Source organism: Microcaecilia unicolor, chromosome 3, assembly GCF_901765095.1.
Source record: "Microcaecilia unicolor chromosome 3, aMicUni1.1, whole genome shotgun sequence".
Lineage (NCBI taxonomy): Eukaryota > Metazoa > Chordata > Amphibia > Gymnophiona > Siphonopidae > Microcaecilia > Microcaecilia unicolor.
Window position 1 is genome coordinate 48898867 of NC_044033.1, and position 15763 is coordinate 48914629.

Genomic DNA, 15763 nt, shown 5'->3' on the forward strand with positions numbered 1-15763 from the left:
AACATACTGAGGAGTTTCCGGCAGCACATGACCACATATAGGGAGGCAAAAGTTTGCTCTCTATCTCCACCTGCTGGTAGATGGACACAACCACCAGTCTATGGATTGATCAGCATGATGATATGGAAGCCATCATTATCTGGAGGGTCTGAGGACTCACTACTACTCCGCTGAATCTAATGGCTCAAGTCCACCTACATATTCTCAGTCCCAACAATATGAACTGCTAAGACTGCCAATAGATGCCACTCTGCCCAGTCAGTTGGCTTTTAAACACTACTACTGCACTCTGTCAAAGTAAAAGGAGAGCCCTCCCAGCAAGCCATCCTTTAGCCCTAGGCTAGATGCTGAGGCACTGGCATCCAAGTCCCACACCTTTCTCTTCACCAGGATCATTGTGCACGAGGTTAGACACAGGTTCTTTTCTCTCCACTCCTGGACCGTGCGCTTGCAGAGTCTGGGTCTCTCCCCCTCCACGGAATCAAAGTTACCACTACTGCACACCTAAAGTGCAGGTATTACTTTAGTTTTAAAAAAGCTTTAACTTCTTTGCCTTACATGACTGTGGAACTAAACCCAGTACAAAGCTGCCCCCCCCCCCTTTCTTTTGGCCTCTATGGCTTTGCAGTGGCACCCTAAGTAGAAGATAGCCTACTATTCCCCCTGGCTGGCAAAGTCCACAGTTAGCACTGCCCATGCACCCACACAGAGCTAAGTGAAATGGAACTCTGGACTGGGGAATGAGGGGAAAAAAAAAAAAAAAAAAAAAAAAAAGACTCCTCAATTAGTTCATCCTGAACTATGGGCTATGGCCTATACCCAGACAACAAGGCCCTGATGGACTCAAACTCACTGGACACAGGCCATGGACTGTGCCCTGGGGAGCCAGGCGCACCTACCACACCAGTTCTACCTGCACCATCTGCTGGAGTAAAGAAATACTGAAGTTTCTGAACCAGCATTGACCCTTATTGCTGGTGATGCAACTGGCTGAAATCAACATCTCTATCTCCATTTACTGGTCAGAAAGGGACACAACCCTTGTCTAGATTGGCATGGCAGGATGAAAAGAAATTTGAACTCTCAAAATTAAATGTTGATAAGCCAATGTTTCAAACTCAAACAGCCTTGTTAAAACAAAGAACTAAGTTTAATTGGAAGTACATATTTTAATGTGCAGATACAAAAATCCCACAATCAAATCATTTGATGTTAACAAAACAAAAACTTGTCCACTAACTTACTGGTATGGATTTCCAAAGTTTAAAATGTCCAATCTTATTCTAATTGTTTAATCACTGCCAAATCCCTTCCCCCTTCCCTCCCACCAGCACTGAGGTCCTAATATTTGTCTAACAGGCATCACAAAATCCCTTATAGTCATGTAAACAAAATAACTTTCTTCCTAAGTTGTTACAATTTAGATATCTCGTTCAGTGCTTCCACCCCTTCTAGGGCTTCCTGATGGCGAACGACTAAGGAGAGAAGAGGAAAAAAAAGTTTAATCAACCTCATGTCATTTCTGCTAATAATTTAAGGCCCCATTTACTAAGCAGTGTTATAGGTGCGTTAACCATATACATGCCTACAATATCCCTATAGGCGCCTACATGGTTAGAGTGTGCGCTAACTGTAGGCCACTAAAAACACTAACGCACCTTAGTAAACAGGATCCTTAGTTTATATTAAACTAAAAGCAGCTTGGCACAACAGAAACGTATAGCTTAACTAGCCAAAAAATATTTAGTCTAAAAAAAAAAACATCCCACTCTTTCCAGGTCTTTTGCTTAAATCAATCACAGCTGCCTCAACTGTTAAAAAAAAAGTGTAAGCAGTTTTGTAATACTCTGTACACCAGCGACCCATTTATTTTAAAAACTTGTATCCCACTTAAACCAAGCAGCTAACAAAATTGTGATCTGCCTAGTTGTAGGCAGACTAGAAGTTTTTAAATAATAGACATACATAATAAAAAAAAAAAAAAATCACAAACATACATACAAGTAACAAATGCTGTTATCTCCCCCAACAAGTCTCAAAAACAAAACTGTGGACCTTTCCTCATTTTAACAAGAGCAACTGAAATCAGTTGACTATGCAGTTAATATATACTAAGTTCTACTACCAAAACCAGCGATTCCCAAACCTGTCCTAGGTACCCCAGCCAGTCAGATTTTCAGGATACCCACAATGAATATACACGAGATTGATTTGCATACACTACTTCATTGGTATGCAAATCAGTCTCATCTACATTCATTATTATGAGAGTCCTGAAAACATGACTGGCTGGTGTTCTCCCAGGACAGGTTTGGGAATCACTGCCATAAAACGATCAGAGGAGAAAAAAAAGGGGAAGTATTAGCGGCTCTTAGCAAGCACAAAGCAAAAACCTGAACAGGAAGTATTACAATCCAGCTACATAGACACCAGTTTTTAGAACGTGTCATCTTACCTTCTCTTTAATGATGCTGATCTTGATTTTGATCTATCAAACCATGAAAAGGACAAAAAAAAGTTACATAAATACATGTGATCAGACATTTCTTTACAAAAAGGACAATTTTCACTGCTATGACATCCATGTAACATACTTCAGTAACCTATCCATTTATTAGCTGTCATGCAAGAACAGCTATTCAAATTTCATCTCAACTTTGAGATCAAAGTATATACAAATCAAATATTTTATCATGTAATTCTAGGCTGGTCTGCCACAACCTGTAGGTTGATGATAGTTCCTAAATCAGATACAAAAAGCAAAATAAAGCTTTTGAGACTCCATTTGCCGGAAAGTTTTGATATGGGAAGGCTTTTAACCGGTGTGCATGTAAAGCGAAGATACATACTTATAGCAGGTATTCTCTGAGGACAGCAGGCTGATTGTTCTCACTGATGGGTGACGTCCACGGCAGCCCCAGGAATGGAAATCTTCCTAGCAACAAAAAGTTTGCTAGAGCCTTCAAGCACGCACACCGCGCAGCCATCTTCCCACCCGTTGTGCGAGAGTCCTGCTTCAGTTAAATAATAAGCAACAACAAAGAAAAAGGACAACTCCAAAGGAGAGGCGTGCGGGTTTGTGAGAACAATCAGCCTGCTGTCATCGGAGAATACCTGCTACAGGTATGTATCTTCGCTTTCTCCGAGGACAAACAGGCTGCTTGTTCTCAATGATGGGGTATCCCTAGCACCCAGACTCACTCAAAACAACAAAGAAGGTCAATTGGGCCTCGTAACGGCGAGGACATAACAAGGATTGACCTATGAAGCATAACATCTAACTGAGAGTGCAGCCTAGAACAGAATAAAAATGGGCCTAGGGGGGTGGGATTCTGCACCACCGACTGCCCAAACCGACTGTCGCGTCGGGTATCCTGCTGGAGGCAGTAATGAGATGTGAAAGTGTGGACTGATGACCACGTCGCAGCCTTGCAAATCTCTTCAATAGTGGCTGACTTCAAGTGGGCCACTGACGCTGCCATGGCTCGAACACTATGAGCCGTGACATGACCCTCAAGATTCAGCCCAGCTTGGGCATAAGTGAAGGAAATGCAATCTGCTAGCCAATTAGAAATGGTGCGTTTCCCGACAGCCACTCCCCTTCTGTTGGGATCGAAAAACAAACAAACATTTGGGTGGACTGTCTGAAGGGGCTTGTCCGCTCCACATAAAAGGCCAATGCTCTCTTGTAGTCTAATTTATGTAACTGACGTTCAGCAGGGCGGGTATGAGGGGGGAAAAAATGTTGGCAAGACAACTGACTGGTTCAGATGGAACTCCGACACCACCTTCGGCAAGAACTTAGGGTGTGTGCGGAGGACTACTCTGTTGTGATGAAACTTGAGATAAGAAGCATGCACTACCAAGGCTTGGAGCTCACTGACTCTTCGAACTGAAGTAACAGCCACCAAGAAAATGACCTTCCAGGTCAAGTACTTCAGATGGCAAGAATTCAGTGGCTCAAAAAGAGGCTTCATCAGCTGGGTGGGAACGACATTGAGATCCCATGACACTGGTGGAGGTTTGACAGGGGGCTTTGACAAAAGCAAAGCTCTCATGAATCGAACAACTGAAGGCTGTCCAGAGATAGACTTACCCTCTACATGATAATGAAAAGCTCTACTCACACTAAGGTGAACTCTTACGGAGTTGGTCTTGAGACCAGACTCTGACAGATGTAGAAGATAATCAAGCAGGGTCTGTGTAGGACAAGAGCGAGGATCTAGGGCCTTGCTGTCACACCAGACAGCAAACCTCCTCCATTTAAAAGAGTAACACCTCTTCGTGGAATCTTTTCTGGAAGCAAGACTCCAGAGACACCCTCAGAAAGACCCAAGGAGGCGAAGTCTACACTCTCAACATCCAGGCCATGAGAGCCAGAGACTGGAGGTTGGGATGCAGAAGCGCCCCTCGTTCTGAGTAATGAGGGTTGGAAAACACTCCAATCTCCACGGTTCTTCGGAGGACAACTCCAGAAGAAGAGGGAACCATATCTGATAAGGCCAAAAAGGAGCAATCAGAATCATGGTTCCGCGGTCTTGCCCGAGTTTCAGTAAAGACTTCCCCACCAGAGGTATGGGAGGATATGCATAAAGAAGGCCCATCCCCCAATGAAGGAGAAAAGCATCTGACGCTAGTCTGTCGTCGGCCTAAGCATGAAGCCTAGAACAGAACTGAGGGACTTTGTGATTGATCTGAATGGCGAAAAGATCCACTGAGGGGGTGCCCCACGCTTGGAAGATCTTGCACACTATGGGCGAGTTGAGCGACCACTCGTGAGGTTGCATGATCCTGCTCAACCTGTCGGCCAGACTGCTGCTTATGCCTGCCAGATACGTGGCTTGGAGAAACATGCCATGATGGCGAGCCCAAAGCCATATCTGAGCGGCTTCCCGACACATGGGGCGAGATCCGGTGCCCCCCTTGCTTGGATGCAGTACATGGCAACCTGATTGTCTGTCTGAATTTGAATAATTTGATTGGACAGCCGATCTCTGAAAGCCTTTAGTGTTCCAGACCGATCGCAACTCTAGGAGATTGATCTGAAGACCTGATTCCTGGAGGGACCAAGCTCCTTGAGTGTAAAGCCCATCGATATGAGCTCCCCACCCCAGGAGGGATGAATCCATTGTCAGCACTTGAGGCTGAGGAATTTGAAAAGGACATCCCAAGGTCAAATTAGATCAAATTGTCCACCACTGAAGGGAATTGTGGACAGCTGGATCGCATCCTCCAGATTCCCTGCAGCTTGATACCACTGGGAAGCTAGGGTCCATTGAGCAGACCTCATGTGAAGACGAGCCACGGGTGTCAAGTGTACTGTGGAGGCCATATGGCCCAGAAGTCTCAACATCTGCCGAGCTTGTGATCCGCTAAGACGCTCTGGCCATGGAAACTAGAGACAGAAGACTGTCTGCTCTCTTCTCAGGGAGATAGGCGCGAGCCTTCTGTGAATCCAGCAGAGCTCCAATAAATTCCAGTCTTTGAACAGGAAGAAAATGGGACTTGAGGTAATTTATCACAAACCCGAGTAGCTCCAGCAGTTGAATAGTCATCTGCATGGACTGAAAAGCTCCTGCCTCTGAGGTGTTCTTCACCAGTCAATCATCGAGATAAGGGAACACATGCATTCCCAGTCTGCGTAGCGACGCTGCAACTACTGTCAGGCATTCTGTAAACACGCTGGGCGCAGATGCCAGACCAAAAGGCAGCACACAATACTGGAAGTGCTGCGCTCCCAGATGGAATCGAAGATACCTCCTGTGAGCTGGAAGTATCAGGATGTGTGTATAAGCATCTTTTAAGTCCAGAGAGCATAGCCAATCATTTTCCTGAATCATGGGAGGAAGGGTGCCCAGGGAAACCATCCTGAACTTTTCTCAGACCAGGTATTTATTCACACCCTTAGGTCTAGGATGGGACGCATCCCCCTTTTTCTTTTACACAAGGAAGTACCTGGAATAGAATCCCAGCCCTTCTTCCCCTGGTGGAACGGGTTCGACCGCATGGACCTTTAGAAGGGCGGAGAGTTCCTCTGCAAGTACCTGCTTGTGCTGGGAGCTGTAAGAATGAGCTCCCGGTGGGCAATTTGGAGGTATGGATTCCAGATTGAGGGTGTATCCTAACCGGATTATTTGAAGAACCCACTGATCAGAGGTTACAAGAGGCCACCTTTGGTGAAAAAATTTTAACCTCCCTCCGACCAGTAGATTGTCCGGCACCGACACTTTGATAGTGGCTATGCTCAGCTGGAGCCAGTCAAAAGCCCGTCCCTTGCTTTTGCTGGGGAGGTGCAGGGGCCTGTCTGAGCGCACGCTGTTGACAGAACAAGGGCGCTGGGGCTGAGCCTGAGAAGGCTGTCGGGAAGGAGGATTGTACCTACGCCTATTGTAGGCATAGGGAGCAGTCCTTCTTCCCTGGAAAAAACACCTACCTGTTGAGGTAGAAGCTGAAGGCGACCGGCAGGAGAGATTGTCTATAGCAGTTTCCCGCTGGTGGAGCTGTTCGACCACCTGCTCAACTTTCGCGCCAAAAATATTACCGCCCCCCCCGGCAAGGGACATCCGCAAGCCTGGACTCGATTGTCCAGGTCAGAGGCACGCAGCCATGAGAGTTTGCGAATCACTATACCCTGAGCAGCGGCTCTGGATGCAACATCAAAGGAATCATAAACACCCCTGGACAGGAATTTATGACACGCCTTCAGCTGCCTGACCACCTCCTGAAAAGGCCTGGCGTGCTCCACAGGGAGCTTTTCCACCAAGTCCGCCAGTTGCTTTACATTGTTACATAAGTATTGCCATACTGGGAAAGACCAAAGGTCTATCATGCATGTGGATGCTCGTGTACAGCTGGTATGACAGAATCTTGTACACGAGCATAGAAGACTGATAGGCCTTTTTCCCAAACGAGTCAAGAGTTCTAGATTCCTGCCCCGGGGGCGCCGAGGTGTAATCTCTAGTGCTCCTGGCCCTCTTGGAGAGCAGAGTCCACAACCATAGAGTCATGAGGTAACTGTGACCTCATCAACTCAGGTTCTCCATGAATCCGATATTGGGACTCAGCTTTTTTGGGAATGGTGGGGTTAGTTAGTGGTTTCTTCCAGTTCTTCAGCAATGTCTCTTTAAGGACATTATGCAGAGGAACAGTGGATGATTCCGTAGGTGGCGAAGGATAGTCAAGGACCTCAAACATCTGAGTGAACTGAAGCGAAACTATCGCGTGATGGGCGGGAAGATGGCCGCGCATGCGCGGGCCTGCGCGCTCGAAGGCTCTAGCAAACTTTTTGTTGCTATGAAGATTTCCGTTTCTGGGGCTGCCGTGGACGTCACCCATCAGTGAGAACAAGCAGGCTGCTTGCCCTTGGAGAAAAATTGGCGCGAATATGGCGCGAACAGGATCATGGTCCGTGGTCTTGCCTGAGTTTCAGCAATGCCTTCCCCACCAGAGGTATGGGAGGATACGCATACCGGCCTGTTCCCCAATGCAGGAGAAAGGCATCTGACGCTAGTCTGTCGTGGGCCTGAAGGCTGGAACTGAGAGACCTTGTAATTGAATTGAGCGGTGAAAAGATCCACCAAAGGGGGGGGGGTGCCTCATGCTCGGAAGATCTTCTGGGCCACGCCCATATTCAGAGACCACTGGTGAGGTAGCGGCGAAAACATCCACTGAGGGGGTGCCCCATGCTCGGAAAATCTTGCAGGCCACGCCCATATTCAGAGACCATTCATGAGGTTGCATTACCCTGCTCAACCTGCCAGCAGGACTGTTTACGCCTCTCAGATAAGTGGCTTAGAGAAACATGCCGTGACGATACGCCCAAAGACACATCTGGACAGTTTCCTGACACAGAAGGCGAGATCTGGTGCCCCCCCCCCCCCCCCCCCCGTTCCTTGTTGAGGTAGTACATCGCAACCTGATTGTTTGAATTAAGATAATTTGGTTGGACAGTCGATCTGTGAAAGGTTTTAGAGCGTTCCAGATCGCTTGGAGCTCCAGGAGGTTGAAGCCCATCTACATGATCCCCCAACCCTAGGAGAGATTCATCCGTCAGCACTTTTTACGGCTGAGGAATTTGGAATGGATGTCCCATGGTCAAATTGGATCGAATTGTTCACTACTGATGGGAACGCACGTCGGTGGACACTCAGATGACATTTTCTAGGTTACTACTACTACTTATTTCTAAAGCGCTACTAGACGTACGCAGCACTGTACCCTTGAACATGAAGAGACAGTCCATGCTCAACAGAGCTTACACTCTAATTAGGACAGACAAAGAGGACAAACAAGAGGATGATAAAATAAAGTTTCTGAACAAGTGAATAAGGTTTAGGAGTTAAAAGCAGCATCAAAAAGGTGGGCTTTTACCCCTCCGAAGGGACACCACCTTGCAAGTGGTGGAGGGGCTTCCGTGTTTCAATGACTCAGAGGGTTATGCTGTAGGGTTACCCATATCAGACAGGCCTCTGAGGAGAAACCAGACAAAGAGTGTCCCAACCTGGAGGATCCAAGATGGTGTTGAGGGAGGACGTACGCTAGTTGAGTTCCCCTTTTACACCAGAATGCCTGAAGAAGGCGCGCTCCCCAGAGAATGGGGAAGAGAAAAGGCAAAGCCGTGGTGCTGTCCTCCTCGAACACGGCTGGGGTTCCCACCACTTCTCAGTCTATTTTGGAGAGATTTGGGGTTATAACGTCAGGAATATCGGTTCTTGCTTCGGGGAACAGCAAGGCTTTATTGCCGAATCTCAGTGGAGGGAGTGACTTTGAGTCCCCCTGTTGGCACGACCCCTCCAAGACCCGGAAATAGTAATGCTTCGCTATGGAGGTCAATAATGGAAACACCCGAAGTGGGTTAGGATTTTCATGTGACCCGAGGAGGTCCTGGCGCAGCATCGACTCTGGATAATAAACCAACTGGGGGATTGGAGAGTGAGCTCTTCCCCCCCGAAGATATCTGGAGCGGCTTCTGTGGAGAAATTGGACTTGGTGAAGCCAATAATGTCATAAAGGACATACTATAGGAACTGCAGCAGAATGTGAATAACTTTTCTTCAGATGTTTAAAATTTTTCACTATGCGAGTTAAAGAATTTATATTAATACTTATCTAACAAAGTGGAAGTCCAAGATATAAAAACAGACTGATTACAGAAATGGCTTCTCTATGAAAATTAGATAATTTGGTAATGAAGAATAGTTATTTTTCTTGTAAAAATTGGAATTTCTGGAGAACCAATTAAGGGAAAATAACTTGAGAATGATAAATTTACCTATAATATCCTATATATTAGCTACTGAATTCTTGAAGAAATATTTCTCTGATACTTTGCTAATACCTTCTGATAGCCACCTTTTGGTGACTAAAATTATATTTCCTTTAAAATCTTCTTTCAGAGAAAAGAGATGTGTTTAACTGACATTTTGGAAAATTCAGAAGCTATAGATTTATATTATTAGTGACTTTAGTCAAATTAGTGATTTGATTAGATAGTAACAACGTTTTGAAATTGTATTTCCGATATATGGTTGATAGTTTTTGGGGTTCAAAGATGAATATATTGCCTGACACATCAAGGGAATTGCAGACTGGGAGGTGTGAAGTCTTGGCTTTTCAGCCAGGAATCATTGCCCCAGGTGGGACCTTCCTAGCACGATTCCCTTGTAAGTGTTTTATTTTCCTTATTACTTATTTGTTTGAACCTAAGAAATTATAGAGTTTGTGGAAACAGATGAAGAATCCTCTGCAACAACTTCCTTCAGTTACCACTGTACTGGCTGCAATAACCGATTAACCTTCCTCCCTCAGAAAATGTGAAGTGTAAGATTAACCATTTTGAGTTTTTCTTATTTTCTTTAAGATTGTTTTCCTGATCTTGGATCTTCCAATTGTGGACAATTATGCAAATATATATACTTGAGAGAAAATGTTTTCCTTTTTATATTAATTTCTGTATTTCCTTACATTTATGTGATAAATGGATTTTGGATCTTCCAATTGTGGACAATTATGCAAATATATATTCTTGAGAGAAAATGTTTTCCTTTTTATATTAATGTCTGTATTTCCTTACATTTATGTGATAAATGTGAATGTAATTAAGTAAAATGATAAAATAATAAAAAATATATATATTTAGAAAAAAAAAAAAAAAAAGGTGGGCTTTTAGCTTAGATTTGAAGACAGCCTGAGATGGAGCTTGACGTACCAGCTCAGGAAGCCTATTCCAGGCATATGGTGCAGCAAGATAAAAGGAACGGAGTCTGGAGTTAGCAGTGGAGGAGAATGGTGCAGATAAGAGGGATTTACCCAGTAAACGGAGTTCCCAGGGAGGAATGTAAGGAGAAATTAGAGTGGAGAGGTACTGAGGAGCTGCAGAGTGAATGCACTTATAGGTCAATAAGAGGAGTTTGAACTGTATGCGGAATGGATAGGAAGCCAGTGAAGTGACTTGAGGAGAGGGCTAATATGAGCATAACGACACTGGCAGAATATTAGTCATGCAGCAGAATTTTGAACAGATTGAAGAGGAGAGAGATGGGTAAGTGGGAGACCTGTGAGAAGCAAGTTGCAATAGTCTAAGCGAGAGGTGATAAGAGGTGGTAGTGTGCTCAGAAAGGGCGAATTTTGCTGATATTATAGAGAAAAACGACAGGTTTTAGCAGTCTGCTGAATATGTGCCGAGAAAGAGGGAGTCGAAGATGACCCCAAGGTTACAAGTTGATGAGACAGGAAGGATGAGAGTGTTATCCACAGAAATAGAGAATGGGGGAGGAGGAGAGGTTGGTTCAGGGGGAAAGATAAGCCGCTCAGTCTTGGTCATGTTTAGTTTCAGGTGGCGCTGAGACATCCAGGCAGCAATGTCAGACAGGCAGGCTGATACTTTGGCCTGGATTTCTGGTGTGGAGAGGTAGATCTGGGAGTCTTCAGCTTAAAGATGATACTGAAAACCATGGGATGAGATCAGAGTACCAAGAGAAGAAGAGGTCCCAGGACAGATCCCTGAGGTACACCAACTGACAGTGGAATAGAAGTAGAAGAGGATCCACTAGAGTATACACTAAAGGTACGCTGGGAGAGATAAGAAGAAAACCAGGAAAGAACAGAGCCTTGAAATCCAAGTGAGGGCAGCATATCAAGGAGTAGGCTGTGATCAAGTGTCAAAAGCAGCAGAGAGATCGAGAAGGATGAAGATAGAATAGAGACCTTTGGATCTGGCCAGGAACAGATCATTGGAGACTTTAGCAAGCGTTGTTTCAGTTGAATGAAGGGGGCAAAAGCCAGATTGAAGTGGATCAATAGCTTGAGATGAAAGAAAGTCAAGGCAACGGCGGTGAACAGCACGTTCAAGTATCTTGGATAGGAAAGTGAGGAGGGAGATGGGGCGATAGTTGGAAGGACAGGTAGGGTCCAATGAAGTTCTTTTAAGGAGTGGTGTGACTTCGGCATGTTTGAAGGTTTCAGGAAGTCGCAGTGGACAGTGAAAGATTGAGGATATGATAAAATGGATGACAGTAGGGGAGACAGGCATATTTTCAAAGCACTTAGCCTTCCAAAGTTCCATAGAAACCTATGGAACTTTGGAAGGCTAAGTGCTTTGAAAATATGCCTCAGTGTTAAGTAGATGGGTGGGAACAGGATGAGAGGAACAGGTAGTTAGTTTTGAGGAGGAAAGAAGATGTGTAGTTTCCTCTTCAGTGATTTCAGAAAAGGAGGCAGGGGTTGGAGGGTTGAGAGAATGGACTAAGGGAAGGAGAGGTGGAGGTGACCTGGTTGAGAATTCAAGTTTAATCTTGTGAACCTTATCATGAAAGAACTCAGCCAGAGTCTGGGGGGAAAGTGAAGGGGGGGGGGGGTGGTGGAGGTGAAGGCGCTTTGAGGAGAGAGTTCAGTGTGACAAAGATACGTTGAGAGTTTGAGCCAAGAGAATATCAACTGGATGTAATAGTCCTGTTTGGCAAGTAAAAGAGCAGACTGGAAGGAGGTCAGCAAGAATTAGAAATGTATGAAGTCAGCATGAGCACGGGATTTCAGCCAAAGGCCGTTCAGCAGAGAGGGCACAGGAACGTAGGTAGCAGATTCTAGAGGTCAGCCAAGGCTGGGGTTTGGTATGTTTTACAGAATGGGGAATGGGAGGAGCGAGAGTATCCAGAGTAGAGGAGAGAATAGTATTATAGAAAGAGACAACCTCATTGACAGACTTGGATAACATAGTGGTAGAGAAGAGATCTGAAATACTGGAGGACAGAGTAGAAGGGTCAATAGCCTGAAGATTCCTAAATGTATTGGTTAAGATTGGACGGGACTGGGGAGGAGGGTGTCAGTGTGAAAGTTATCAGATGATGGTCAGAGAGGGGAAGAGTTGAGGCACAGAAACTGGAGAGTGAGCAGTTTGAGAAGAGGATATGATTAAGACAGTGGGGGCAGTGGAGCACAGTTGAAGATTGAAAGAGGATGTTAAAGCAAGAAATTGAGAAGCATAAGAGTAAGAGGGATCATTAGCATGAATGTTAAAATCCCCAAGAATGAGGGAAGGAGATGAAGGTTCAAGAAAGAAGGAAAGCCAGGCATCAAAGTCAGTGAGAAAGGAAGAAAGGGACTTATCAGGGGGTCAATAAATGACTGGTCCTCGGACAGGGCAGAGGAGCAAATAGACGGATGGAGTGGATTACAAAGGAAGAAAAACAGTGAGACTGAGGTGGAAGAAGAGGTTGAAATCTACAGGAGGGTGAAAGTAGTAGCCTGACACCACTGGGAAGCTAGGGTCCACTGAGCAAATCTCATGTGCAGGCGTGCCATGGGTGTAACAGGAACTGTGAAGACCATGTGCCCCAGAAGTCTCAACATCTGCTGAGCTGTGACTTGTTGTGATGATTGAACCCTTGACACCAGGAACAGAAGGTTGTCTGCCCGCGCCTCAGGAATTTAGTCTCGAACCGTTGTCGTGCTGAACAATGCTCCAATGAACTCCAATTTCTGAAACGGAGTGAGATGGGATAATTTATTACGAATCCCAGGAGTTCCAGCACCTGAATAGTCTTCCGCATGGACTCCCAAGCACCATCTTCTGAGCTGCTCTTCACCAGCCAATCGTCGAGATAAGGGAACACATGCACTCCCAGTCTGTGTAGCGACACCAACTACTGCTAGACATTCTGTGAATACTCTGGGAGCTGACACTAGGGCAAAGGGCAGTATGCAGTACTGAAAATGCTGCATTCCCAGCGGAAATCGAAGGTAATACGAGCGTAAGCGTTCTTTAAGTCCAGAGAGCATGGCCAATCTTTTCCTGAATCATGGTAAGAAGGGTGCCCAGGGAAACCATCCTGAACGTTTCTCGTGCCAGGAATTTGTTCAGGGCCCTTAGGTCTAGGATGAGACGCATCCCCCCTGTTTTTTTTCTGCACAAGGAAGTACCTGGAATAGAATCCCAGACCTTCTTCCCCTGGTGGAACAGGCTCGACTGCATGGGCCTTCAGAAGGGCAGAGTTCCTCTGCAAGTACCTGCCTGTGCTGCGAGCTGAATGAATGGGCGCCCGATGGGCAATTTGGAAGCTTGGATTCCAGACTGAGGGTGCACCCTAACCCGACTATTTGAAGAACCCACTGGTCGGAGGTTATGAGAGACCACCTTTGGTGAAAAAACATTAACCTCCCCTGACCGGCAAGTCGTCCGGCAGAGAAAGTTTTATTTTGGCTAGGCTTCCCTGGAGCCAGTCAAAAGCCCGTCCCTTGCTTTTGCTGGGACGCAGTAGGGGCCTTGGGCACACACTGTTGATGGAACGAGCATTCTGGGGCTGACCCTGAGTAGGCTGTCGGGACGTGGGGGTGTACCTACACCTAGAATAGGAAGCACTCCGTGACCCACTAAAATACCTCCTAGCTGAGGTGGTAGCAGAAGGCACCCGGCGGGAGAGAGAAGCCATAGCATGTGTGCTTCTTGATCTGGTCAACTAGATCTTCCACCTTCTCCATGAAAAGATTATTCCCCCCCCCCCCCCCCCCCCAGGAACATCTGCAATCCTCTGCTGGACCGAATGGTCCAGGTCAGAAACACACAGCCATGAGAGTCTGCATATTGCTATACCCTGAGCAGAGATCCTGGATGCTACATCAAAAGTGTTGGTTTACGACAAGCTTTCTGATGTTTGACCATCTGACAAAAAGGTTCGGCTTTGCTCCAGAGGGAGGGCATCGACCAAACTGGACAGCTACTGCACAGAGTTCTGCAAGTGGATGCTCGTGAAGAGCTGGTATGATCTTATATGGGCAACAAGCATGGTGGCCTGATACATTTTCCTCCCAAAAGAGTCCAAAATCCTAGCTTCTCTGCCTGGGGGCAATGAAGCATAGTCCCTAGAACTCTTGGCTCTTTTGAGGGCAGAGTCCACCACCATGGAGTTGTGAGGTAACTGAGACCTCACCAACCCAGGTTCACCATGGATACTATACTGCGAATCTGTCTTCTTAGGGATCACGGGGCCAGAGAGAGGGGATGCTCAGTTTCGTGTAAGGACTTCCCTGAGTACCTTATGCAAAGGAGCTGTCACTGCCTCTTTAGGTAGATAAGTGTAGTCCAGGACCTCAAGCATCTCAGCCCTGGGCTCATCCTCCATGTCTACTGGGAATGGAATGGCCTGAGCCATTTCCCAAACAAAAGAAGAAAAGGAGAGGCTCTCAGGAGTCAGAGTGTATCCCAAAAGACTCATCGGAGGAAAAGTATATGGGATATTCCTCTAACTCCGAGCGTTCTTCCTCAGCGTTGGCGAGCACTTCCCTCAGTGACTTCAGAGACCAAACCCGCCTCGACGCCAAAGACCCATGGTTTCAATGGCGATGTCAAGGAGCCGATCCCCGCATGGACTGCGGCGAAGCTTCCTCCATGGGTGTGGAGTCAACCTGGGTGGCAGCCGATACCGGAAACGCAAGCGGTGCCAAGCTCAGATTCCTCACCATGGGTGGAGGGCCAGACATAGCTGCAGCAGGCAGCACAGCAGGCGCAAGCATCCCCATCGATGCAGGGTGATGCAGCAGTCCTTCCAGAAGCTCTGGAAGCAAGGCCTGAGGGCCAGATGCACTAAACAATCGTTAGAGCCCTTCCTTTACCGATTCCCTTAGCGAATCGGTAAGGAACGGGCAAGCATTAAGGAAAGGGAATGCAAATGAGCTGCTCATTGTAGCTCATTTGCATTCTCTATTCCATCGTTAAACGGTTGGCCAATCGACCAGTCGAGCATGCGCACAGCAGCCAAGCGTTATCCTGGCTGCTCTGCACATGCCAAATATGCCTCCCTGTGCTGCCTGAAGACGCCACACTGCTCACCCCCTCCGATGCGGCTCGATCCAAGGGACAGTGCAGTTGAGGACGCCCATCCAAAAAAAACGCCCATTTTGGCCGTCATTCCCCCCCCCCCCCCCCCCCTCAATAATAAAAACATCTTTTTTGGCAGTGCTTCACTCAGCTGAGAGACCGGGAAGTCTCTGAGCCAATCACAGCGTTATGGGAGGTCTGTGCCTGAAATGGTATGGTTGTTCTTTATGATCCCTACTGAAGAGTATACTTCAGCACGCAACGACATGGAGGGGGGGGGGGACCCCAAACAGCTGACGTAAGGTCAAAAAGTTCAATGGCCCGGGGAGATATAGTAGTTTTGTATCCAAAAATGGTCAATACTGCCTGGTTAAGAGGGCTCAGAGGCCCCAAAGGATGAAAAAATGAAAAAACTTGGGGAGGGGGAGATAAAATTGATAAAAGAAAAAAAAA

At 46.5% G+C, this 15763-nt stretch overlaps 1 protein-coding gene across 3 annotated transcripts in view; it reads right to left on the reverse strand.

Annotated features, from left to right (window-relative positions):
* Positions 1-1149: 1149 nt before the first annotated feature.
* The window catches only part of SRSF7 (serine and arginine rich splicing factor 7), a 50935-nt gene continuing 36321 nt past the window's right edge, over positions 1150-15763 (reverse strand). For all 3 annotated transcript variants that reach the window (XM_030195894.1, XM_030195895.1, XM_030195892.1), the window contains exons 7-8: positions 2456-2488; positions 1150-1475 (exon numbers count right to left, since the gene is read on the reverse strand). In XM_030195894.1, coding sequence (XP_030051754.1) covers positions 1421-1475; positions 2456-2488 — 88 coding nt within the window. In that variant the 3' untranslated portion in view covers positions 1150-1420. The remainder of the gene's footprint in view (positions 1476-2455; positions 2489-15763) is intronic.